The 27,529-nt window shown below is 43.7% G+C and overlaps 1 protein-coding gene and 1 long non-coding RNA gene across 6 annotated transcripts; one reads left to right on the forward strand and one right to left on the reverse strand.

Annotated features, from left to right (window-relative positions):
• Positions 1 to 2,287: 2,287 nt before the first annotated feature.
• LOC121359922 lies at positions 2,288 to 3,956 on the forward strand. The gene is made up of 2 exons (XR_005956108.1): positions 2,288 to 2,704; positions 3,116 to 3,956. It is a non-coding gene; the product is annotated as an uncharacterized LOC121359922 (long non-coding RNA).
• Positions 3,768 to 27,140, reverse strand: PTP4A2 (protein tyrosine phosphatase 4A2). Of its 5 annotated transcripts, XM_041479293.1 has the most exons (7): positions 26,569 to 26,774; positions 15,570 to 16,069; positions 15,359 to 15,441; positions 12,786 to 12,878; positions 8,082 to 8,212; positions 6,098 to 6,172; positions 3,768 to 4,166 (listed from the first exon to the last, which is right to left on the reverse strand). In XM_041479293.1, the coding sequence occupies exons 2-7, from the start codon at positions 15,595 to 15,597 to the stop codon at positions 4,058 to 4,060; spliced, it is 519 nt and encodes a 172-aa protein (XP_041335227.1). In that variant the 5' UTR covers positions 15,598 to 16,069; positions 26,569 to 26,774; the 3' UTR covers positions 3,768 to 4,057. The 5 variants fall into 5 exon arrangements, with proteins under 5 accessions (XP_041335227.1, XP_041335231.1, XP_041335229.1 ...); XM_041479297.1 differs by lacking the exon at positions 12,786 to 12,878 and having other exon boundaries at positions 26,569 to 26,779; XM_041479295.1 differs by having other exon boundaries at positions 15,359 to 16,069; positions 26,569 to 26,771.
• Between the last annotated feature and the right edge of the window lie 389 nt (positions 27,141 to 27,529).

Below are 27,529 nucleotides of genomic sequence, written 5' to 3' on the forward strand. Positions count from 1 at the left end.
CCACATCCTGAATTCCCAGATTCCCTCTCTCCAGAGTATGTCCCAGTTTTTGGGAGCGGATTCCCCCTTTCCAGAAGGTGTCCCATATCCCAGGACCAGATTCCCTCCCTCCATAGCACCAGCACATCCCAAATTCCAAATGGTGGGGGGAAAAAAAATTATCCAGAGGGAAAAAGTGACTCCTGTCACACAGGAATATCTCAGCTCCAATTAAGGGACTGCTAATTTTTCTCCTAAATAGCCTTTAATTAGCAGGACATTTCACTTTTGGGTATGATAATAAAAAACTTCCAGGCATTTGGAAAAACAAACAAGAGTTTGGTGTTAAAAAAAACAAAAAAAAAAAAACCTTAAAATGAGGAGCTGGAATTTCCAATCTCCCCTCCCAGGGGTTTTATTCTCTTACAGCCCACAGGGACTAAAAATTTGTTCTGGGAGTGGGAAAAATCTGATAAATGTTGGAAACACAAAACCCATTTGCAAGGAGGAGATTTCTCGGGTGGCAGCGGAGCAAAGCTGATCATTATCAGTGAAAACCCAGGATAAAAAAGGACCTGAAATTAATTTAAATAAATTAAACAGCACAACTTCCGTGAAAAATCCAGGAAAAAGAGCACCTGAAATTATTTAAATTAATTAAATAGATCAACAGCATTCCAGTGCTAAGAGAAGAGAAAATATTGGTATTCAGGAGCCCAAAATTCCCCTATTTTCATCCCAAAACAATTCCCCCATTCAGGTGCTGCCAGGTCAAGCCTTGTCCAGAAAAGTTTTGGCAACAGCTCCTGGGAAAGGTCAGAGCTGATGTTTGGGTTGTTGCAAGGTAAGTTTCCACTTTTCTTTTTTTTTTTAAGAGATAAAAGAATTTTTAAAGAGATAAAAGAAGAAAATTGCTCCTTTTTCCCTGTTAAAATCAGCTTTTCCCAGCAGCAATTCCAAACCAGGGAGCACAAACTCTCGGAGATAATTAAACCCAATTAAAGGCGATTATTGACCAGGAACGAGCTGCAATAAATGCAACAAGAGGCAGAGGAAAAAGAGATTTTACTGCAAGAACTTTATTGCACCACGTTCAAGTGCTGAGCCAGGAGCCGAGCCTGGGGCACAGTGACACCCCCAGCTCCTGGGGACACCGGGACAATCTGCATTTCCCCCCTCTAATTAAGGCTGGATATGATAATTAGGACATGGTAAATCAAGAGGGGAATTAGGGGAGCAGGGGGAAGAATGTGGAGTTATACACGGAGCGTTTAAAATTTGGTTTATTGTTCTTCAGGAGGAGTTGGGGTTTGCACCCCAATCCGACTTCCAGAATTGGTCAAATTGGTTAAAAACCAGGACACCTTTGGCTAAAAATTCCATTTTTTCTTCGCTTTTATTCACTCCTCAGGCTCTGAGGGTGGGAGGGGAAGGCAAAGGGCAGAATTGTGATTTCAGCACCACTTTCCCTCCCTCCCCACCCCAAAAAACACTTCCAGGTCTCCCTGATCCACGGAAAAATCAGGATATTCCAAGGGAGGAGGGAATTCAGCACAGCCTGGAGGCAGGGAGGGTTTGGGGAGCTCACCCGAGGGGCTTTGACAAGCACTGACATCTTCTGGTTCAGTTTTATAAAATCTCTGCCAAGGCTGGAATTCCTAAAAAATCCATTTTCTGTGTTCTGGAAAGGCAGGAGTTTGGGAAAGGGAGAAATCCTGGGAAGGGAGGATGAGGAAGGGATGGGGACGAGGCCTCACCTGCTGCAGGTACAGCCCAAAAAAACCCTAAATTTCAAAATATCCTGAGGGAACAGGGCCCGAAACCTGGATCCAAGGCTGGGTGTTATGGAAAAATTATGGATGTTATGGAAAAAAATAGGGATATTATGGAAAAATACCCAGGAGAAGGTGCAAGATCACACCTGGGGCAGCCAAAATCAAAAATGTGTCTGGTAGGAGCAGCCTGGCCAAAATTGCTCCTAAAATCCCTTCATTTGTTCAATGGCAGCCCCCAAAAATCCAAATTTTTAGGGTTTGCTGATGAAGGGTATCAGGATTTTGGGGTGGAAATTGGGATTCTCCCTCCCAAAAACTCCAATAAAAGAGAAGAAGGCAATCAGAGGTTCAGCTGAGAAAATTCCCCCTCTCACCAAGTGAGGCCCTCCCTCAAAATCCCAATTTCCTGCGCTCAGCAAGGTGGATCCAAACCCTTCCAAAGCTGGGTATTATGGAAAAAATATGGATATTATGGGAAAAATATGGATATTATGGGAAAAATATGGATATTATGGGAAAAATATGGATATTATGGGAAAAATATGGATATTATGGGAAAAATATGGATATTATGGGAAAAATATGGATATTATGGGAAAAAAAAAGGATATTATGGAAAAAAAAAAGGATATTATGGAAAAATATCCAGGAAAAGGTGCTCAAGGTAACCCCTGGAGCAGCCAAAATCAAAAATGAGCTGGTAGGAGCAGCCTGGCCAAAATTGCTCCAAAAATCCTTAAATTCATTCCCCAGCCGCCCCACAAAAAGATCTCAAAAATTTTTAGGGTTTGCTGATGAAGGGTATCAGGATTTTGGGGTGGAAATTGGGATTCTCCCTCCCAAAAACCCCAATAAAAGAGAAGAAGGCAATCAGAGGTTCAGCTGAGAAAATTCCCCCTCTCACCAAGTGAGGCCCTCCCTCAAAATCCCAATTTCCTGCGCTCAGCAAGGTGGATCCAAACCCTTCCAAAGCTGGGTATTATGGAAAAAATATGGATATTATGGGAAAAATATGGATATTATGGGAAAAAAATATGGATATTATGGAAAAATATCCAGGAAAAGGTGCTCAAGGTAACCCCTGGAGCAGCCAAAATCAAAAATGGGTCTGGTGGGAGCAGCCTGGCCAAAATTGCTCCAAAAATCCTTAAATTCATTCCCCAGCCGCCCCACAAAAAGATCTCAAAAATTTTTAGGGTTTGCTGATGAAGGGTATCAGGATTTTGGGGTGGAAATTGGGATTCTCCCTCCCAAAAACCCCAATAAAAGAGAAGAAGGCAATCAGAGGTTCAGCTGAGAAAATTCCCCCTCTCACCAAGTGAGGCCCTCCCTCAAAATCCCAATTTCCTGCGCTCAGCAAGGCTGGGAATGTGGACAGCAGGGGAAAAAAAAATTAAAATAAAAAAGCCTTTTCCATCTTTCTGACAGAGAAATTAATTTTAAATCCTCGTCCGCATCGCCCCTCGCTCACCCAGGACACTGTGGAACATCAGTCTTGTGTGCCAGGATGGATTTTCTGCCTAAAATTAACATTTCAAGTGAATTCTTTGGGAAAAATCAGAGTGACACACGCAGAGAATCACACACCCCCTCCCAAAAACAGATTCACCACGGGGTTTAGGCAGCGAGGGTCCTGTTCAAGCCCCCCAGGAGTCAGAATTCCATGGAAAACATCCCCCAAAATCCCTGGGATGTGCCCAAAAAGGGGCTTAAGGCTGTCAGGCTGTTCCCAGCCAGCTCCTCCTCGTGTCCCTGCTTAAAAACAAAAAAATGTTCCTTTTTTAAAGAGTTTAAAAAGGAATTCACATCTCAGGAATTCACATTCCTGGCTGGGGGTGCTTTCCTCACCTCGAGAAAATCCTTTCTGCACAAGGCAATGCTCTGCTGCTTTTCCTTACACATAAAGTTGACTTTATTCCTTTTCTTAAAAAGTTAAAAATACAGAAGGTTCAGAAACTGCTTTTCTCCTTGCAGGTTTGCAGCTTAAGGAGAAAACAATCCTTCACTGAAATGTTTCTCTTAATTGGCTTTTTTTATTATTATTATTATATATTTTTTTCTAATTGTGGGGTTTTTTTTTTCCTCTCAATCATCATCACCCTTTTTATTTTATTTTTTAGGACAGAGGTTGAGGAGCGCTGACTCCACCACTAATTTAATAACTTTTTTTTTTACTTTTTTTTTTGTTTTGTTTTTTTTTTTTGATTCCAGATTCACATTTCCAGGTGCCAAGAGTCCAGAGAAGAGCCCCCCGCTCACTTCTGCCTTCCTTTTGAGATCAATATTTTGGTTTTTGTGTTTATTTATTGAACACAGCAGTGACCGTTGGCATCTTTGAAGCGTAATCTCATCTTGGGCCGGTATTTCTCCAGATAAAGCAGCTGTTTGGAATTGAAAGCTCCCCTCCTTTTCCTAAAAAAAAACCACAAGGAAGGTGGATATCAATGGGAAAAAAAAGCACCATTTTGCTTGCTTCAGGCAGATTAGTTTTAATTTTAATTGATTAATAATTTCATAATAATTTTATATTTAATAACGTTCAAAATATATTAAATAATAAGTATTATTTAATAATAATTGTAATTATTTTTATATTTTTATTTTATAATTGTAATTATTTTTAATGAGTTATTTAGCCCCAAAAAAAGCAGAATTTTGGTGGGAATTTGTGTTTCACCCAGGAGAATAAGCCACAATATTTCAGGGGAATATTCTGATTAAATTCCAGCTTTTTTTTTTTTTTTTTTTCAATGGGAAAAAAAAGCACCATTTTGCTTGCTTCAGGCAGATTAGTTTTAATTTTAATTGATTAATAATTTCATAATAATTTTATATTTAATAACGTTCAAAATATATTAAATAATAAGTATTATTTAATAATAATTGTAATTATTTTTATATTTTTATTTTATAATTGTAATATTTCCAGGCTTGGAACAATAAAAAGAACAACATCAAGGTCACCCTCCCCAGGTGCTGCTGATCAGCTCAAAGACACAAAGAGATAAGAGGGGCCCACAAAAAGCATTAAAAAAAAAAGGAATTTCAAATAACTGGAAACCCTGGGAAGCCCCAAAAAGCTGGAATTGCTTCCCTGAGCACAGATCTCACCTGCTGAGCTGCATTTCAGGGGTTTTGTCACTGAATTTATCCTGCCCTGGGTTATTCCTGAGGTTTCTGAGCAGGGAATGATCCCCAAAATTCCCCTGGGAAGTGCTGAGCTCCTCCATTTGTTGGCTCAGCCTCAGCAGGATTTTAATTTTTATTAATTTTTAAAATTATTTTTAATTATTACTAATTTTTATTCTTTTTAAAAATAATTAAATGTAATTTTATAGCCCCAGCCTTGATGCTTTTTCCTCACAAAAATCAGAATATTTGAGGCTTTACTTTAAATGTAAAGGCAGATTTTAGAAGATCACCCTTAATGCTCATTAATTAACAGAGATTTTGTACTTCCATCCTTGATACTTTTACCTCACAAAAATCTAAAATTTTTGATATTTTCTTCACATACAAACCCAAGATCACCTGTTACTCCTCTTTAATTAGAATAAATTTTCACAGCCCCATCCTTGACACTTCCACTTCACAAAATTCAAAATATTTGAGCTTTTTCTTCACACTGAACCCATATTTTAAAGAGAAATCACCTGTTAATCCTCATTAATTAACAGAAATTTTTATAGTCCCATCCTTGATACTTTTACCTCACACTTTTTGATATTTTTTGTATTTTCTTCACACATAAACCCAAGATCACCTGTTACTCCTTATTTAAATTAGAATAAATTTTTACAGCCCCATCCTAGACACTTTCACCTCACAAAATTCAAAATATTTGAGCTTTTTCTTCACATTTAAAAGAGAGATCACCTGTTAATCCTTATTAATGAGCAGCATAATTAATTATAGCCCCATCCTAGACACTTTTACCTCACAAAATTCAAAATATTTGAGCTTTTTCTTCACACTGAACCCATATTTTAAAGAGAAATCACCTGTTAATCCTCATTAATTAACAGAAATTTTTATAGTCCCATCATTGATAGTTTTACCTCACACTTTTTGATATTTTCTTTGCATATAAACCCAAGATCACCTGTTACTCCTTATTTGAATTGGAATCCATTTTTACAGCCCCATCCTTGACACTTTCACCTCACAAAATTCAAAATATTTGAGCTTTTTCTCCACATTTAAACCCAGATTTTAATGAAATCTTATTTATTTTAGGATAAAACACTTTAAAAAAAAATCTTTTCCTTAACAGGCTCAGGCTGGTCAAAAACCACAGAATAAAAGATTCCTGGGGGGAGAAAAAAAAGTGAATTTTCACTTACTGCCTTATAAACTGAACTGCATCCTCATACTTCATTCCACATTCAATGAGAGCAAGTGCGACCAGAACGGGAGCCCTGCAGGAAAAATCAATATTTAAGGAAATAATAAATGGAATCCTTCAAAATTCATCCGATTTCTCTCCCCAACAAGCAGCTGAAGGGTTTTTTTCCTTTCAGCATTTCCCACAGAAAGGTGTTTTGCCCGATGTAAAATGACTTTTTTTTGGAAGGGATTCTGCTTGCAGAGGAAATAAAAATCAATAGCAGCTCTTTAGTGGTTGGGTTATGAGAATAATTCTGGGTTTTTATCTCACTTTAACCTCGTTTTCTGGGTTTTGACATCTCCTGAATGCTTTTGAGTGTGGATTGAGCTGTGCAGACACTGAGCTGTGGCTTTAGAGATATTTATATATTTTTATTTTTTAAGTAATTCTGTCAAGAGCAGGGAGAAGTAGAATTTTCTGCTTTGGGATCTTCATTTCAGAAGTCAGTTAAGGGTAAAAAAATGGGTTTTTAACACTCAGGAATCCCAAAATACATTGAATTTTCTCCACCCCACAGAGCAACAGGCACCTCTAAGGGTGGTGTGAAGAAGAATTAAAGAGGTGCCAGGAGTTGGACAATTCCTGTGGAAAAAATGAGAAAATCCAGGAGGAAAAGCTCCCACTGTCACCCTGCACAAATACAATTATTCACTCTCCAAGTGAGAATTTGATCCATTCCCTTTCAAACCACTGAGTTCATGATTGGCACAAGTGTCCTTCCAAGGTTTTTGATAAATTATGAAATTAATCAATTAATATATTAATATAATACACTGTATGCATATAATAACTCAATAATTAATAATGAAACTAATGAATTAACTAAGATTTTAAAGCTGCATTAAGTCCCTGTTGCTCTCATGACATAAATTTGATCTAGGTTTAAATTATTTGGGAGAAAACAGAGAAAGTGGGGGTTGTTGAATGCCTTCCTGCCAAATAAATGAAGTTTATTATTATACTTATTATTTTATAAAATAAATTTTATTATTTATTTTATTTATAATTAAATATATTTATTTATATAATAGATAAAATATATTTATATAATTAAATATAATTAAATAGCTGATCTATTATTACATTAATTTATTAATAGAAAAGATTAATAACATACTAATTTAGTATTTAAATTTATTATTGATGATAATATAGTTCATTTACTACTATATTAATTATATTATTTTATTAATATAAAAGTGTTAATAATTATATTTAGTATTTAGATTTACTGTTTAATAGACTGAAATAATTAGTTGATTTACTATCAACTATTAATTACATTAATTTGCAAATATAAAATCGTTAATAATAGTATTAATTTAGTATTAAAATTTACTGTTTAATATAATTAATCTTTTACTATTAATTATTGTATTAATTTATTAATAGAAAATAGTCAATAATTGTATTATTCAGTATTTAAATTTATTATTTAATAGAATGAAATAACACGAGAAAAATAAATCCTGATGATAATGATGATGTTAATGATGATGATAATGATGATGATAATGATGGTATCATCATTACATTTATAATAATGATGATATTGATGATGATATTGATGATGATATTGATGATGATGATATCATCATTAAATTGATAATGATGATAATTATGATAATGATAATGATGATAATGATGATAATGATGATATCATCATTAAATTTATAATAATGACAGTAATGGTGATAATGATGATGATAATGATGATATCATCATTAAATTGATAATGATGATAATTATGATAATGATAATGATGATAATGATGATAATGATGATAATGATGATATCATCATTAAATTTATAATAATAATAATGATAATAATGACAATAATAATGGCAATAATAATGGCAATAATAGTGACAATAATAATGACAATATCATTAAATTTATTATTATCTGAGCCAATTGAAGCGCAGAGAGCAGCACTGACCTTCCCAGCCCTGCCACACAGTGCACAGCCACGCAGCAGCCGGGCTCCTCCCGAAATTTGGTTTTCAAAAGGTTCAGCCAATCCTCCACGATCTGCCCGGGCGGCGGTGCTCCATCATCAAACGGCCAGTCCTGAGGGGAAAAATGCCTTTAAACTCCAGCAGTGACACACAAATCCTGCATTCCGTGAAAAAAAAGGATCATAAACACACTTCTGGGGTTTTTTTCTGCTGGCACAGGTCGATAGAATGCAACATTAAATGTTTAACGAGCATTTGATTGCACCTGGCAGTGAAGCCCCACGTGAGCTTCAATAAAGGAATTTTTTTTTACAGAAATCCCTGCCCTTGAAATGCCATTTTATTAAAAAAAGATGTGAAAATCAATAGGTGTTTTCAGACAAACACGGGAGAGAGGAGAACTCTGCAGAGCTCTGCTGGTGGCTGTGGCACCCCTGGAAAATCCCATTTGTGCTTCAGGCTCTGAGGGGGTGAAGCTGCTCCCAAAAATTCCCAATTCCAGAGGAGCAGCTCCTCCAGCTGCCAGGAATTCCAGGAGTTCCCAACCCCCTGGGTGTTTTCAATTTGAAAAAAACACAAAAAAACTACTTTTAAGAGCAGAGAGGTGCTCAGATAATGGCAGAAATTCACATTTTTTGCTGTTGAAGGGGTAGCCACCATTAAATCCAGGCTATATCAAAAACAAAAATAAAATCAATAAAAAATATCAATAATAAAAAATTCATCTTTTTGCCATGGAAGCAGCTTGCCATTTTTCCTCACACAAATTTCCTGGAATTTGTGCTCCACATCTTTCCTTTCAGGCCCAAGCACAACATCCCACAGTTTATCTTTTTCTTGGATTTGGGGAGTGCTGGAGAAAGGATGTAAAGGGGGAAAAAATAGTATTTAGTGGTTATTTAGCACTTTTCTTTAGATGATTGTGATGTATTTTAGCAGCAAAACTCATGGCAGGGTCCTGGATTATTCCACAACTTCTGAAAATGGAAGGAAATTGCTTTAAAAAGAGCCCACTCCCCTCATCAGGACTAGAAAAATCCCTTTTCTGGAGCACTTGAAGAGCAGGTTCTGATGAAATAATATCCTCTGAAACCTGCAAACCAGCAGAGTTTTCATTCTGAGATGCACCCAGCATTTCCCAAAGAGCAAACACAGCTCAGAAATGCGCTGAGAGGTGGGAGTCCAGTAAAAAAATAAACCCAAAAATACTGAAATAATTTTACATGGGATTAATTCACCGAGCCTGAAGAGTGCAGAGAAATCCTTTGTTAAAGTACTTGGAAAATTAAAAATATCTGGGACAACACAGCAAAGGGAAAGGCCACAGGAATAAGAGCACGAATCAAAAGTTATTCTTTCTAATAAAAGGTTTTTTTATGGGATTTTCCACTCAATCCCACAGTGCTGGCTGGGTTATTTCAGGTTTGTGGCACCCCCTGTCCCAGGAAGAGAGGTACAGACAGCAGGATGCTGCTTTTGAGAGAGGATTTTCTGTCTTTAATTGAAATTAAATCTTTTCCTTTGCATCCTCACAACTCCTGGGCTGGCCTGGATCAATCCCAGCGCTGATAAAACACAGGGACAAAATAATTCTGGCATCAGGGATGGAACTGCAGTGAAGTTTTGAAGGAATTTTTTCCTTATTCTGAGCTCTGGGTTCCTGTTGGACAGGAAAAAAAAAAGCAAATTCTGAGGTGCACAATGAAAAAACCAGGATTGCACAAAGGGATTTATCATTTTTTTCCTTTTTTTTTGGAATAGAACAACAGCTCCAGGAATGGCAACCCAGGTGATGAAGCGACAGAACTTTGAGGTGATAAAGAACTTTTTCTTCAAAAATACTGGAATTAGGAGCTCCCAGAGCTGCCTGGATCTGAGCAGGGTGAGCCCACAGCTTCCACTTCCATCCTGGAATTCTAAGGAATTCCAAGCAAGGAATTCCCACCTCCTTGTGCCATCCTCATGGGGGGGCACAGAGGGAAAAAAAAAATCTGATCCAATAAATCAAAGAGTGAGAGAAAGACAACAAGGAAATATCCCCTGGATCCTGAAGATGAGCAAAGCCAAAAATCCTCTCAGAAAAAAAAAAATAAAAAATTAAAATGAACAAAACCACCACAGCCCCTCTGGAAGCCAAAAAGTGCCAAAAATCCTCTCAGAAAAAAACAAAAAACCTTCTGATTTTCCTGATTTTGTGTTCCTTAAGTGTAGCAGCCCACAGGAATTAAATCCATCCCAGCTCCTGGAGCCCATCCCTGCAGGGAATTGCAGCTCATTCCCTACTTTCCCCCTCTGCCATCTGGAAAAAAAAACTCTGGAGCCACCACATTTTAGCCACGACCCACTCCCAGGTTTGCCAAAACATTTCCATTTTCAGGGGTTTCACCACAATTTTGACCTCAGCAGTGCTAAAATAGACATTAAGTGGTGCTAAAAGAGGCACTAATCTTCCCCCAGGCTGTGTTTTTAATGTTGAATGTTATTTTTTTACAGGCAAATGTTAGCCTGAAATAGCGAGGTGTTATTTTCTCAGCTGGGGGTTACTCAATCCCATTTCAGAGCAGCCAGAGGACTCTGCCTGGAAAATAAAAAGCAGGAATTCACGGGAAAGAGAAGCTGGATTTATCTCCCTCCTGGAGCAGTGTCCTGAGGGTTTTTAGGCTCAGGGAAATATCTGCAAACAGGAGATTCTGCTCCTCCACAGCAGGGCAGAGCTGCAGCAAAGCCCACTTCCAGTTTGGTTTTTTCCTCAAAGAGCAGCTTTTGGTTCAAAACTGAGGTTTTTAAAGCTTCCTGACAAGCAAAAAGCCTGAATTATTTTAGAAACACAAACTCCAGGGCACTGTCCAGGGCCTGGAGAAGGTGGGAATTCCATCCCAGAGCTGCCCTGGGAAGAATCTCCCCTCTGGAACAGGAATTCTCTCCCAAGCCCCAGCTTAACTCAGGGCTCAGAGGGATTGCACAGCACAAATTGAATTTAATCCTCCCAGCCTCTGGCAGCCTGAGGAGTGTCCCAGTGTGCAAAAACACCTCCAGACAGCTCTGGAAGGAGGAAAAACACAATTCCAGAGGGCAGCCCTGCAAGGAGGGGCTTTTCCAAAAACACCAAGCCCCACGTGGCTGCCTGGAGCTGGAATAAAAGCTCTGCAGGGCTGGGAGCCAAGAAACCTGACTGACCTGCACGTGGAATTTTCAGTGACATGCCACAATAAAATGCTTTTATCCTCATGGAAAACTGCAGGAGTTTTCCATGTTTTTGAGGTTTCTTTTCTGCATGGAAAACTGCAGGAGTTTTCCTGTAGAAGCCACAAAACCTGACTGACCTGCATATGGAATTTTCAGTGATATGCCAGGATAAAATTTCTTTCCCCCGTGATTTTTTTTTTTTTTTTCTGCATGGAAAACTGCAGGAGTTTTCCTGTAGAAGCCACAAAACCTGACTGACCTGCATGTGGAATTTTCACTGATATGCCTGGATAAATTTTTCTTTCCCTCACAGAAAACTGCAGGAGTTTTCCTGCAGAAGCCACAAAACCTGACTGACCTGGATGTGGAATTTGATATGCCAGGATAACATTTTTTTATCTCCACGCAAAAAAAGTTTTTTCTCCTCATGGAAAACTGCAGGAAAAGGCAGTGGAAGGTTTCTTGTGGAAGCCAAGAAACCTGACTGACCTGCATGTGGAATTTTCACTGATATACCTGGATAAAATTTTCTTTTCCTCATGCAGAACTGCATTTTTCTGTGGAAGCCAAGAAACCTGACTGACCTGGACCTGGAATTTTCATTGATAATGCCACAATAATTTTTTTTTTCTCCTCATGGAAAACTGCTGAACCACGAAAAACCAGAGAGCTACAGGAAGTTTTGAGGTGCAATTTCTGCCCTCACAACACCGGGGTGTTATTACTCACTCCCAGCAAAATAAACTGATTTTATCAGGCACACTCTAATAATTCCCAAGCATTGCCTGGAAAAACACTGCCTGGAAGCTCGGGGTGAGCACACACCTCTTAAAAAAACCTCCCTGGATCAGTCAGACAGCATTGCACAATGGCAGCTGTGAGTAAGCAGGGCAGGAATTCCACCTGCTGGGCTCCACTGGGGTCAGGAGGGGATTTTGGGAGGAATTCTTCCCTCTGAGGATGAGGAGGGGTTGGGATGGATTTCCCAGAGAATTTGTGGCTGCCCCAGGAGTGTCCAAGGCCAGGGTGGAGTGTCCTGGATAGTGGGAGTGTCCCTGGCCAGGGTGTGGATGAGCTTTAAGGATTCCAACCCAAAATACTCCAGGATTCCATGGTTCTCTCCTGCCACAGGAATCTGGAGCAATGTCACCCACAGGCTCAAAAGTGGCACTTTCTGTAAGAGCAAGGAGAGGGAATTTTATCCACATGCTGAGAAAACCAACAGCAAAGCCAAAAAATGCTGTGGCCAGAGACAAGGACCAAACCAGGCTTCAACCACAGAGCTGAGCACCAGATATTACCAAAATAATCACTAAAAAACCAACAAAATACCTCAAAAAATCCAAAACCACCCAAAAATCCAGTCAGTTTCTCAAAACCACCTTTACCTGGCGCTAAATTTTTTTGGCCAAGCTGGACCATCCCCAAGCACTGAAGAGATCCCCACAAGTTCTAGAGATGAAAATTCAGATTTTTAGCCAGTTTTAAAGGCAACTCACTAGAACTTGGATCCCTTCTTTCTCGATTGGAGCTTGATCATAAGTGGCATCACAAACTCGCACCAAGGTTGTCACCCCGTACTTCTTCAGCTCCTTGAAGAGAAAGGAAAACACCTGAGCACTGATGAATGAGAAATCTCTTTTTATCAGCTGTAAAACTCAATATTTTCCACATTTTCAGGGCACCAAGGTGACGGCCCATGGAAGGAGCAAGGGATAGAATTCGTGAGGAAATCCACAAGCGACGGAAAAAACGAGAAGCATTTGTGAGAGAGGGAAAAAATTGCAATTATAAGAGTAAAATTGCAATTACAAGAGTATGAAAATAGCTGCTTAAATGCTCCATGCAGCTTCTTCTCCTCTTTAAATAGAAGCCAGGGACTGTTTGCTTCAGGCAGTGTTGACATTTGGAGGCAGGGAGGAACAGAACACACACCCCACCATACTCCAGCTTCCTGGTAATGCACTAAAAGTAGCACTCGGTGCCAGATAAAGAACCAGGGGATCAAACAAAAGCTGCTCCACTTCACTCTGAAGGCTCAAAAAAACAGAATTTCCTCTGCTGTTCGGGGCTGAATTGCACCTCATAATTAGCAGGAATATCCATTGCAGAAAGGGCTGGAAAAGGAAAAAAATTCTCAAGAATTGGGGTGGTAGAATCCTAAATGCTGAGAATTTTAAACTTTTTGTGTTTAAGGCACAGACTCACAGGAGAACACTGCATTTGACCTAAAGTCATAGAACAAACTTCTAAAATTAACTGATAGCACTAAGACTACAAGTGTGTAGTTAGTTAAAAGGGTGTAATATCACAAAGTAAAAAAAAAACTTAGATTTTAGAATATAAAAATAAATATGAAGCAAAATAGAAGTTTTACGGTAGAAGCAAGTTGTTCTTCTTTACCTTCTTCCTTCTTCTTCATGGATTTAAGAAGTGTTTTGTAATTAGACAAAAAAGTCCACATTACAAGCTTCAAAAGAACAATTATTGAGTTATAAGAAAAAATAATCTAAGTATCCTTTCTTAATTAGATAGTTTAGTCTTTAAAAACCTTATAACAAAAGATGGTTAACCATTTTGTACCTCACTAATAAAAAGCTACCAAACATTTATAAATTATAAATATATCACAATTATAAAACTATTTTACTAATAAGAAATAATAAACACCTAAATCCAAACATAAACTACCATCTCAAATACCTTCAATCCAAAAAAACTAACTCATCCTGTGAACACAAACTGAGTTTGTATTTCATTTTCTGAGGGAGGAGAAAGCTCAGCTCCAGCTCTTAACTCAGCAGCTGAGCAATGGTTGATCTATTTATTAAAAACAGTGCATTACTTAATGAAAAAAAACATTTAGAGTCACAAAATCAAAATATTTTTACAATGGGATGGTTTGGGTGGGGAGGGAACTCAAAGCCCCCCCAGTTCCACTGCTCTGGCCTGGGACATTTCCTCTGGGAATTCCACCAGGCAGGAATTCCCTGTATTTTTAACCTAAATTTCCCATTTTTCTGTTTGAACCCATTATTTTGTCCAAGGATGCTTTGATGGAAAGGGGGATGTGTTTGTATCCTAAAATTGAAGTTCATGCAAGCAAAGAAATGCAGGAATTGACAAAAAAAAACCACCAGTGAATTCTCATACTGTGAGGAGAATGTGAATAAAAAAGACAAAAAAACCCTTAAATTTCCTTCCAGAGGTGAGGAAGGACTGGTCAGCAAATTCCTGGCCAGGAAATTTTAGGGATTTGGGATTTTTTTGGATCCATTACTCTTGTCCAAGGAGTAAATCCTTGATGCAAGGTGGGGGCAGTGTTTGTATCCCAAAACTGAAGCTCATCCAGGCCAAGAAATGCAGGAGTTCAGAAAAAAAAATCAGCAGTGATTCTCATACTGTGAAGAGAATGTGAAAAATAAAGACATAAAATAATAAAAAACCCTTAAATTTCAAGTAACAGGCACTGAGAGGTGAGGAAGGACTGGTCAGTAAATTCCTGGCCAGGAATTTTGAGGGATTTGGGATTTTTTTGGATCCATTTTTCCTGTCCAAGGAGTAAAGCCTTGATGGAAGGGGGGAGTCTTTGTATCCCAAAACTGAAGCTCATCCAGGCCAAGAAATGCAGGAATTGACAAAAAAAAAACAACCCACCAGTGAATTGTCTTCTCATACTGTGAGAAGAACATGAGTAATAAAGAAAAAAAACCATTAAATTTCAGGTAACAGGCAGAGAGCACCAGAGGTGAGGAAGGACAGGTCAGCAAATTCCTGGCCAGGAATTTTGAGGGATTTGGGATTTTTTTGGATACATTATTCCTGTCCAAGGAGTAAATCATTGATGGAAGGGGGGAGTCTTTGTATCCCAAAACTGAAGCTCATCCAGGCCAAGAAATGCAGGAATTGACCAAAAAAAAACCACCAGTGAATTGTCTCCTGATACTGTGGGAGAATGTGAATAATAAAGACAAAAAAACTCTTAAATTTCCTTCCAGAGGTGAGGAAGGACTGGCCAGCAAATTCCTGGGCAGGAATTTTGAGTGATTTGGGATTTTTTTTGACTCCTTACCTCGATGAACTTGCTGAGGGTTGCGTTGGTTGGGTTGTGAGTGATCAGGAAACGCAGATTCTCATAAGTAATTTCCACGGGGGCTGGACGGTTCATAATGGCAAAGAAAATGTGTGAGGGGCCAAAAAAAAAATAAAAAACCCAAAAAAAGAAAAAAAAAATCAAAATAAAGGGGGAAAACAAAACAAAACAAAAAAAAAAAATCAATGACCTTGGAAACGTTTCACAGCAGAAAACATCAAAAAGACCACTAATATGGCCGGGATTGATCAGAGCTTGCTTGTTCCTCGGGGATTTTGCTCCTAGAAAAAGCAGGTTTGCTTCCAAATCCTCAATTCCTGGCGGGGTGGTATCCTTCAGACTCCCAAAATTCCCACTGCACGCCAGGCTGGGCAGCCTGTCCTACATGGAGGCACCGGTGAGGCGAGGGCAGGGCTGGGCGCGCACTGGGTGCTCCTGGTGCCGAGCCGTGCCAGAGTCAGTGACAGCAATCTGCTCCCCAGGGCCAGGAGATATCCCATAAATCTGAGCCGCGTCCTGCTGCCTTCCCGGAGTCTTGGAGGCCAAAAAAAAAAAAGGGAATTGTGGCACAAACGCGTGGGGAGCCCCCTGAGCTCACTTGGCAGCCAGGGTGCTGTGCTGGGCCTGGCAGAAGTCTGCCCTGACGCTCAGAATCGCCATAAATGTGCCAAGTATCCTCCAACAGAACACCTGGAACGGGGAAAAACAGCGGGAAAAGTGTTGGTGGATTGTGTTCCCAGCAGGGATGCACCCCCCAGAGAAACTCAGCTTAAAATAAGCATAATAAATATATGCATAAAATAAATAATAAAAATAAGATATAGGAATGAAATAAATAATTCAATAAAATAAATAAGAAATAAAATGTAATAAGAAATAAATAAGACGTAATAAGAAATAAATAAGAAATAATAAATACATAAATAAAATAATTTTAAAAATAAATAAAAATAGAAAACATAAATAACTAAAATAAAGAAATAATTATAAATAAAATATATAAATAAAATAAATATATAGATAAATAAAATAAATTGGAGTCCTTATAGGCTTAATCATAAATATTATGAATAAACTCAAATTAAAAGAGTCATTAAAAAAACCCCAAAGAAATCAAAGTCCTGATAGGTCTAATCACAAATATTGTGAATCAAGTCCAATTACAACAATCATTACAAAAACCCCAAAGAAATCAAAGTCCTGATAGGCCTAATCATAAATATTGTGAATAAACTCAAATTAAAAGAATCATTAAAAAAAAAACTAAACAAATAAATGAAAGTCCTGATAGGTCTAATCCTAAATATTGTGAATATTCTCTTGGGATTTGTTGCAATTCCTGCTCCTGGAGCCACCAAGAAGAAGGAATTCTGTGTCCTGGAGCAACAGAAAACAGCACAAAGCCAAGCACACACTGGAAATGTCATGGGCACAGCCCCACCTGCTTGGATTAATCCCAAATATATCAAAACCAGCACTGCTGTGGCTCTATTTTTTGAACAAAACCAGCAGCAGGAGCAGAAGTAAGGGTATAATAAATAAAATAATATAATATAATCAATTTTTCATGTATTTCAGCTCCTGCTAGCAGATAAATTTCACCCAACTGGAAATATCCCCCAGAAATTTATCAAAGTGATGGCCAAATGGTCATTTAGCAGCAATAACTTTTAGTTATTCTCAATTATTTCAGTTATAGCCATAATAACTTTGGGTTATTCGCTGCCTTATCTCTATTTACAGAGCTGGCCTTTAAAGGCAGCCACAGCTCTCAGTTTGAAGAGCCAGAATTCAAAATACAAAATTCCAGCAATAAAGGGTGGAACAAAGCCATGAAATTTAGGGGGATGGAAACGAGAGTTATCCCAAAGTCCCTCAAATCAGGAATGAAATATTAAATTATCAACGTGGTTTTGAAAAATAATGGAGCCAAGGAATTGCTGCTGATGGAGCAATTCTATTTTTTTGGAGGGAAAAAAGGTTGAAATTGGATAAAATCCCAGCCCGCAGGCAGAAATAACCAACCCACAAGTGGAGTGGAAAGGTGAAGGTGGCACACCTGAGTGAGGATAATTAGGGATTAATTAGCTCCCCCCACGGAGCTCCCATCCCAAGCCAGGAGAGCCCAGCGTTAATGAGAGCCTCGCAAATTAAACACCACCAAATTACCTTTTCCAGTGCCATCGAGTCAAAAACCACCCAAAGAACAGCAATCATTCCCTCAGAGCGCAGCTTTCAGTGCCAAAATTGATATTAATTAGCTTGCCAGAGGCGAGGGAAAAGCTGCTCTCCATCACCTCCCCCGACCTCCAGCAGCTCCTGCTCTGAGGGACAAACAGAAATTTCCACCAGGAATCCTGGAATGTTTTACCCACAGGATGGAAGAATCCCTTCCAAACACACCAGACTCAAGCCCTTGCATTTATCAATTCACTCTCTCACAGATCAAGAGGTGAAAGCCCAATTAGAACCTAATTGAGGATAACAAAAAATGTTTTTATAAATAATTGAATGGCAAAATGAGGAGGCAGGAGAACGCCCATTCCTAGATTTTCGCCTCAGCACCAGATTTGGTTGGAAAAGCCTCATCCAGAGCTATTTTTGCCCTGGAATTTGTAGCAAATCAGGGTCATTTTTGAATCAAAGAGGGAATTTCACCCCAATTATTTTAAAAGGCAGTTGTACAAACAATTTACCAAGTGATTAAGAAGTGGAATATTTCATTTCCACGTGTGCTCGGAGTGGCAAAGAGTCACCAGCTCCTCTGAAAACCAGGAGTGACACCAGCTCCCCTTCCCAAAGGAATATTCCTGAAGCATTTAATTAGCTCCTAGCTCAGAAGTGATTAAAAATGTGGTTTTAATAAAGCACTGTATTTAAGCCTGAAAAATGTTATTTCCAGCAGGATAAGGAGTTGATGTAGCACACAACGCTAATTTTAAAAGTTTGGGTTGCTGACAGATATTGAGTTTAAAAATTAAAACTCAGGCTTTCAACTAAGAAAATTAAAACTTTTTGTCTACAACTTCTGATTTTCCCAAGTAAATATTTAAAAAATTCTCTCTCCCTGGGTTACCAAGTAAATTTGCACTTCAAAACCCCAGGAGAACCAATGAGAATAAATTGTAACCAGGTCTGTGGACAGCAGCAAACAAGGAACTGTTTTTCAGCCAATTAACCTTCAGATTTTCTAGTCAGAAAGTGAGATAAGGCATGGAGAGGAACAAAAAATGACAGAGGCTGGGCTGGAAAAGAGAGCAGCAGCATCCAGGGAGGAAAAGCAGAGAGCCAGCAGGACAAACAGCTGGGAATGAACATCCCTGGAGCTGCAGGATGTGCCTGGGAGGCAGCTCCTGGTGGAGTCATCAGGGAATTCTGATCAATGCAGGTGCCCCCTGATCAATTCCAGGTGTTACCTGATCAATTCCAGGTGCCACCTGATCAATTCCAGGTGCCACCTGATCAATTCCAGGTATTTTCTGATCAATCCCAGGTATTTTCTGATCAAATCCATGTGCCACCTGATCAATTCCAGGTGCCACCTGATCAATGCAGGTGCCACCTGATCAATCCCAGGTATTTTCTGATCAAATCCATGTGCCACCTGATCAATTCCAGGTGTTACCTGATCAATCCCAGGTGCCACCTGATCAATCCCAGGTGCCACCTGATCAATCCCAGGTGTTTTCTCATCAATTCCAGGTGCCACCTGATCAATTCCAGATGTTACCTGATCAATCCCAGGTGTCACCTGATCAATTCCAGGTATTTTCTGATCAATCCCAGGTGTCACCTGATCAATTCCAGGTATTTTCTGATCAATTCCAGGTGTTACCTGATCAATCCCAGGTGCCACCTGATCAATCCCAGGCGCCACCTGTGCAGGTGGGAGGGATTTTGGGATGTTTTAGCTGAACACACACTCAGATCCCACCAGGATTGCCTCCCCTCACTCACAGCCTGATCCGAGGTAAATCTGAGAGGAATTTCTCCTCAAATGGGCAAAAACAAGCTGAAAACCTCTGGGAAGGGCAGGCAATAACCAGCATAAATTAATTAAGGTAACAACTGATCAGGAGAGAAATTAATTCCTGCTTTGACAGAAGCTGGAGATGGCTGGGAGTGAAATCCCAAACTCCAGTTTAGGATTCCTAAATGTGAGATTCCAGCAGAGCCAGTAGCAGCCCAGGGAAAGGAAAACCAAGGAATGACACCGTGAGGAATTCCCAGCTCCACAAAAAGGAGAGGGAGAGAGAGGAACAGCCCAGAACAGCTGCAGCCTGCAGGGATTGCAGAACAGGATCCCCCTGGAAAGGTCACCGGGATCCCCTTTCCAACGCCCCGGGGCACAGGATGCACAGCACTCCCTGCTAATTTGTTACTCAGAATTAAAAGGATCCTTGGGAAGGCCTGGAGCAATCCCAGATCGTTTTGTTCCTCTAAGGGAGGATCCACGTTGAATTCGTGAGCTGCTGGATTTGCCTTTTCTGTGAAATCTCTGGAATTGCCACAAGTGGAGTCAGCAGCACGAATGGATCCCATCAGATTTCCATCCTGCCTCAGGATTTTGGCTTTTCCTGCCACTCTGCCCATGCCAGCTTTTACTTCCCCTTCCTGAAAATTCCCCTCTCTATCCCAACACTGCCAAAATATTTCACCTGCAACATTCTCCACGTGAAAGAAGCCAGAGACCTCCAAAACGAGCCTTAAAACCTAAACCACAAACCCGCCAGAACCAAAAAAAAAAAAAAAAAGATATTTTCTAAAACATCCTCTCGAGGAGAAAAACCCTGGAATTAAATGGTTCTGGATGAACTCCTGGCTGAAGGAAGCTTGCTCAGACTGACACGTGCCTGGAGAGGGGTGAGGTCCAAAAATGTCACTGTTCCACCCTGCCCACCCCCGCGGGCGGCTGCGGCTCCCTCCCAGTCCCTCCCAGTCCCTCCCAGTCCGGGGGTGACTCACTCGTTTCCTCTGCACAGCAGATACGGATCTGCCCGAGCAGGAACAAGAAAGCCTCAAAGGAGCCTCGAGTGGCAAGTGACACGTCAGGAAATGGTGACAATTGTGACAATTGTCACCTGGCCAAGGGGGAGGACAGGCCTGAGGCAAAGCTCACAAAGCTGGGCTGCCATCCCTAAGGAGGAATGGATGGGGAATCACCCTGGGAAGCAGCTGGACACTGGCATCCTTCTTCCAGGAAAGTGCTTCATACTCTTCTCTGTTAATGCTCTTCTGACACTGGGATTAGTCTTAAAAAAACAGCTTCCCCACCCATCACTGAAGTTTTTAAAGGACATGTGTGAATGGTATTTGCATTCCATGCCCAAAAAGTTGAAAGTTGCTAAAAGTGTTTGAAGTCAAAGTTGCTAAAAGTGTTTGAAGTCAAAAGTAAAAGACTCTGATAAAAAAAAAAGAAAAAATAAATTAAAACTTGAGCTACAATCCTGTTTAAGCCACAGAATTATATTCAAGTGAAATCAAAAATTACTTTCAGAAATTTGTTTGCAACATCAATAAGTCTTTCCTAAAAATCAGAAGGCTGAGTTGTCTAAGCTGGGCTTTGAAAACAAGGTCCTGCCTGATCAACAGCTCAGCCTAAACATTCTCACACGAAATATCAAACCCAACACCCAAACCCCATTAACGAGTCGAGCAGGACTTAAAAGCAACTTCAAAAATCACCCAGAAAACACAGAAGCTGCAGAGCTGAGTCACTTGCACCTCGCTCATCTCCCTAATTCGAGTTTCCATCCACCTCTGCTGGGAAAACGCCTCGGTTTGGAGCTGAGGAGTTAAACCAGGCTGACAGCTGAGCCTGGGGCTGACTGATAAATGTCACTGCCCGGCCACAAAGTCCCGATTGTTCCCAGGCACAGCCCATTCTCAGGGGCACAGCTCGCTTCCCAGGCTGAGAGCAAAGAGCTGAACTTTTTTTTACAAGGGGCAACAAAAAGCTACAAGTAACAGTGCCCAGAGTGGAGCCAACCTGGAGAGCTGGGAGAGGACATTCCACACTCAGCGAGCCCCTCAGCATCAGCAGAAAGCTGCGAGGTGACACCAGGGTCACAGGCGCTCTGAAGGCATTTGATATTTCTTATTTAAGAGGCGCTGCAGCTCTCAGCTCAGCTGCCCCACAAAGCTCCAAGGCTGATTCCCAGTGCTCACAGGAGCTGCTCTGGATCTCCAGCTGCCACAGGGATCCAGAGGCATCTCCAGCACCAGCTGCCCCCTGCCCGTGTAGGAGCAGCACCAAAAAATGGGTTTTCCCTCCCAAAACGCACAGCCCACAGACATCATCTGGAATCACAGCGTGGATTTTAATCACAGGTGGATTAAAGCTCATCCACGGGCAGGGAGCGACACCTCCCAGGTGACTCCAGGCTGGCCTTGGGCACTTCCAGGGATCCAGGGAATTCCATTCCATCCCTCCTCACCTCACAGGGAATTCCATTCCACAGCTCCTCTGGGAATTCCATTCCATCCCTCCTCACCTCACAGGGAGCTCTCTCCCCACCTCCAAACCCGCTCCCTGTCAGTGTGAAGCCATTCCCTCTCGTCCTGGCATTCCTGCAGGAGCTCCCTGCTTGCCCTGCACCCTCAGAGCTCCTCTCCCAGCTCTGGAGCCTTTCCCTGGATCTGCCTCCCAGGCTGCTCCACAGGGAACAGCCCCGGAATTCCAGAGGGGGCAAAGTCCAGGCAGGAGCCAGGGGAGCACCCTGAGCTCTGCCCTGACACAGGGAAAGGTGTGAGCACTGCCCTGGGTTAGAGGAGCGTGGATCTCTGCAGGGAATTCAGCCTGGAATCGTTCACTGAAGTTTATGAGGTGTTTTTTTTTTTTTTTAAATAATTAAAAATCACAACTAGACCCTGAGTAAGACCCACACTCCTGGCTGTGCATCCACACTCCTATCTTAACTCCAGCTGAGTTGATTAAATCCAAGTATTTCTACATGTTGAGTCATAAGGAGACAGAGTTTTCTGGCTGCTGCTAGTGGTGGGTTTCTCTTTTTTGATTTTTTTTTTTATTTCTTTTTTCCTCTCCTTTAAATCCTAACTGCAGTTCTGAGTCAGACCCTGCCTGGTTCATTCGGGGAGTTTCGAGGCGAGTTTCCATTTATACAGGAGCTTTTCAAAGCCAAATTTCTGCTTTCCTCCTCCTCCTCCTCACCCCGAAACCATCGAGCACACACTGCCCCGGGGAGAAAATGCAGATCGTGACTAATCACACCCAGGAACCATCATGCGACCGAAGGAAGCCACTTCCAGCACTTCCCCACAGCCTCACCTGGGCTCCAAAGCCCCCAAATCCCAAATCCCAGCTCCTTCTCAGCCCAAAGCACGCCCGGAGCTGACACTGCTCAGAAATCCGCCCCTCCCTGACTCAGACCTTCCTGCAGGTCACTCGCAGCACCCTGGACCACGCCAGGGCTTTTTTTTTTTTTTGGAATTCCATTCCACAGCTCCTCTGGGAATTCCATTCCATCCCTCCTCACCTCACAGGGAATTCCATTCCACAGCTCCTCTGGGAATTCCATTCCATCCCTCCTCACCTCACAGGGAATTCCATTCCACAGCTCCTCTGGGAATTCCATTCCATCCCTCCTCACCTCACAGGGAATTCCATTCCACAGCTCCTCTGGGAATTCCATTCCATCCCTCCTCACCTCACAGGGAATTCCATTCCACAGCTCCTCTGGGAATTCCATTCCATCCCTCCTCACCTCACAGGGAATTCCATTCCACAGCTCCTCTGGGAATTCCATTCCATCCCTCCTCACCTCACAGGGAATTCCATTCCACAGCTCCTCTGGGAATTCCATTCCATCCCTCCTCACCTCACAGGGAATTCCATTCCACAGCTCCTCTGGGAATTCCATTCCATCCCTCCTCACCTCACAGGGAATTCCATTCCACAGCTCCTCTGGGAATTCCATTCCATCCCTCCTCACCTCACAGGGAATTCCATTCCACAGCTCCTCTGGGAATTCCATTCCATCCCTCCTCACCTCACAGGGAATTCCATTCCACAGCTCCTCTGGGAATTCCATTCCATCCCTCCTCACCTCACAGGGAATTCCATTCCACAGCTCCTCTGGGAATTCCATTCCATCCCTCCTCACCTCACAGGGAATTCCATTCCACAGCTCCTCTGGGAATTCCATTCCATCCCTCCTCACCTCACAGGGAATTCCATTCCACAGCTCCTCTGGGAATTCCATTCCATCCCTCCTCACCTCACAGGGAATTCCATTCCACAGCTCCTCTGGGAATTCCATTCCATCCCTCCTCACCTCACAGGGAATTCCATTCCACAGCTCCTCTGGGAATTCCATTCCATCCCTCCTCACCTCACAGGGAATTCCATTCCACAGCTCCTCTGGGAATTCCATTCCATCCCTCCTCACCTCACAGGGAATTCCATTCCACAGCTCCTCTGGGAATTCCATTCCATCCCTCCTCACCTCACAGGGAATTCCATTCCACAGCTCCTCTGGGAATTCCATTCCATCCCTCCTCACCTCACAGGGAATTCCATTCCACAGCTCCTCTGGGAATTCCATTCCATCCCTCCTCACCTCACAGGGAATTCCATTCCACAGCTCCTCTGGGAATTCCATTCCATCCCTCCTCACCTCACAGGGAATTCCATTCCACAGCTCCTCTGGGAATTCCATTCCATCCCTCCTCACCTCACAGGGAATTCCATTCCACAGCTCCTCTGGGAATTCCATTCCATCCCTCCTCACCTCACAGGGAATTCCATTCCACAGCTCCTCTGGGAATTCCATTCCATCCCTCCTCACCTCACAGGGAATTCCATTCCACAGCTCCTCTGGGAATTCCATTCCATCCCTCCTCACCTCACAGGGAATTCCATTCCACAGCTCCTCTGGGAATTCCATTCCATCCCTCCTCACCTCACAGGGAATTCCATTCCACAGCTCCTCTGGGAATTCCATTCCATCCCTCCTCACCTCACAGGGAATTCCATTCCATCCCTCCTCACCTCACAGGGAATTCCATTCCACAGCTCCTCTGGGAATTCCATTCCATCCCTCCTCACCTCACAGGGAGCTCTCTCCCCACCTCCAAACCCGCTCCCTGTCAGTGTGAAGCCATTCCCTCTCGTCCTGGCATTCCTGCAGGAGCTCCCTGCTTGCCCTGCACCCTCAGAGCTCCTCTCCCAGCTCTGGAGCCTTTCCCTGGATCTGCCTCCCAGGCTGCTCCACAGGGAACAGCCCCGGAATTCCAGAGGGGGCAAAGTCCAGGCAGGAGCCAGGGGAGCACCCTGAGCTCTGCCCTGACACAGGGAAAGGTGTGAGCACTGCCCTGGGTTAGAGGAGCGTGGATCTCTGCAGGGAATTCAGCCTGGAATCGTTCACTGAAGTTTATGAGGTGTTTTTGTTTTTTTTTTTTAATAATTAAAAATCACAACTAGACCCTGAGTAAGACCCACACTCCTGGCTGTGCATCCACACTCCTATCTTAACTCCAGCTGAGTTGATTAAATCCAAGTATTTCTACATGTTGAGTCATAAGGAGACAGAGTTTTCTGGCTGCTGCTAGTGGTGGGTTTCTCTTTTTTGATTTTTTTTTTTATTTTTTTTTTCCTCTCCTTTAAATCCTAACTGCAGTTCTGAGTCAGACCCTGCCTGGTTCATTCGGGGAGTTTCGAGGCGAGTTTCCATTTATACAGGAGCTTTTCAAAGCCAAATTTCTGCTTTCCTCCTCCTCCTCCTCACCCCGAAACCATCGAGCACACACTGCCCCGGGGAGAAAATGCAGATCGTGACTAATCACACCCAGGAACCATCATGCGACCGAAGGAAGCCACTTCCAGCACTTCCCCACAGCCTCACCTGGGCTCCAAAGCCCCCAAATCCCAGCTCCTTCTCAGCCCAAAGCACGCCCGGAGCTGACACTGCTCAGAAATCCGCCCCTCCCTGACTCAGACCTTCCTGCAGGTCACTCGCAGCACCCTGGACCACGCCAGGGCTTTTTTTTTTTTTTTTTCCCGAGGCGTTGCTTGTCCCAGAATCCATGGGCTCCCCCCTTTCCCAGCCCCCCCAAAAAAATCCCACAGGGCAGCCCTTTATCCAGACAAACCGGCCCCACAGCCCTGCCCCCATTCCCAGCCCAGGAAAACCACCACATCCTGGACACCCTTCCTTTCCTGCCCCCCTCCAGCCTGAGAAATGTCACCCCCCAGCTTTTTCCAGCCCTAAGCACAAAAAAAACCAGAGCACCTCGAGGCTTCTCTTTCCCACCCCAAAAAATGTCCAGCTTTTATCAAACTTGTCCCTCATCCACACAGGAATCAGTAACAGCCCTCCCCTCAAAACACTGCTCCAAATGCCCCCAACACCAGGTAAAAACCCTCAAAAATCAGCTAAAATCCCCCAAAACCAGGCACAACCCCCCCCAAAACCAGGTACAAATTCCCCCCAAAGCCAGGTAAAAATTCTCTCAAAACCAGGTACAAACTCCAAACTCAACCCTCCTCCAGCCTCCCTGTCCCAATCCCCCAGGAAATGCCCCCCCATTTCTGAACACCCCCCCAAAACCGGCTGCAAGGAGGAACCTGGGCACCGCCACAAGGCTGGGGGTGGGCACTGAGCCCCCCCACACCCCACAGGTGAGGGAGGACCCCCCAAAAGCAGCCCTGCAGGGAGAAGGGACCCCCAGAGCTGCAGGGCAGCGCCACTGTCCCCAGCCAGCCCCCGGGGACCCCCAGAGCACCCCCCAAGCTCAGGAGGGACCCCACAGCTCTGAGCTGCCCCCAAACCCCCAAGTGTCCCCCTAACAAACCCCACAGGCCGGGAATTTCCTCCACAACAGGAAGGACTCCCCGACCCAGCCGCTGGAGCCAGGCGGAGCCTCGTGGACCCCCGAGACCCCCCCAAACGAGCCCTCCAACCCTCAAGCCCACCCCAAACCAACGCCTCGGCCTTCTGCAGCCCCAAGACCCTCCCAAACCGTCCCTCAGGGCACAAAAACCCCTCCAAACCACCCACGAGGGCCTCAGGAGGCTCTGCAGGCCTCAGAGCCGCCCCGAGCAGGGAATCCCCTCCAGACACGCCGAGCAACAGCCGGGATTCCCCCCTTCCCCAGCTCCCGGGGCGGCGGCGCCTCCAGCCTCCCGCGGTGCCCTCCGTTCCCCCGAAGCGCCTCGGTTGCCCCCTCACCCTGGGCATTGAGCGGGCCGGGGGCCGGGCGGGGTCGGGCAGGGTCGCGGGCGGGCGGCGGGGCCCGTGACGGGGCTGGGGCTGCGCTGGGCCCGGTCCGGCCGGAGACACCGAGAGCCCGCGCGCCGCCACACGGCTCCTCGCGCACAGGCCGCGCCCCCCCCTCCCGCCCGCGGCCCCGTGGTACGGCCCGCCCCTCGCACCCACGGCCGGCAACAGTGGTACGGTCCGCCCACACGCGCCCACGCCCCGGGGCAGCGCGCTGGGCGCGTCCATTCGAGGCGTGGGGGGGGAGAAAGAGCAGGGAATGGAGGGCTGCGTGAGGACCTCGCAGCACTTTTCAGCGTCTGGAGTGGCCTCCAAGGAAAGCGGAGGGATCCTTCGTCACGAGCTGCAGTGACAAGATAGGGAACAATAGAGGTTAGGTATGAGGAGGAAATTCTTCCTTGTGAGCGTGGCGAGGCACTGGCACAGGGTGTGGAATGCCCCGAGCCTGGAATTGTTCGAAGCCAGGTTAGATAATACCTTGAGCAACCCGCTCCACGCAGCGAAGAACAGCTCCTTCCATCCCGCTGCTTTTACAGCAACCCCCCCTTATATCCCATGGTACAGGCCTCTTCCCCCCCTCCCCCCTTGGGCATTGGTATAGCCCAGAGGCGGCTCGCCCTGACCGTCCCCAGTCACCCTTGGTACCTCCCGGACTCCCCCGCAGCCCTCCCACACTTGGACCGGCCCTCTGGCCGCACGTGCACACGGAGCCTTCCACGCCAGCATCCACCCCCCCCCCCCCCCCCCTCCCGGCAGCGCAGTGGTACAGCCCGCTCCTCCCCACTGCGGTCAGTGGATCGGTCCTCGCGGGGGTTCCCACGGCTTCCGCGTCCCTGAGCCTGAGGCGGGACCGGGACTTGGGAACTGGAACCGGGATCTGGGAGCATGTTCCTGGGTCAGGAGCACACGGGCT

The sequence above is a fragment of the Pyrgilauda ruficollis genome, unplaced genomic scaffold (assembly GCF_017590135.1).
Source record: "Pyrgilauda ruficollis isolate IOZ18807 unplaced genomic scaffold, ASM1759013v1 scaffold48, whole genome shotgun sequence".
NCBI classification, from domain to species: domain Eukaryota; kingdom Metazoa; phylum Chordata; class Aves; order Passeriformes; family Passeridae; genus Pyrgilauda; species Pyrgilauda ruficollis.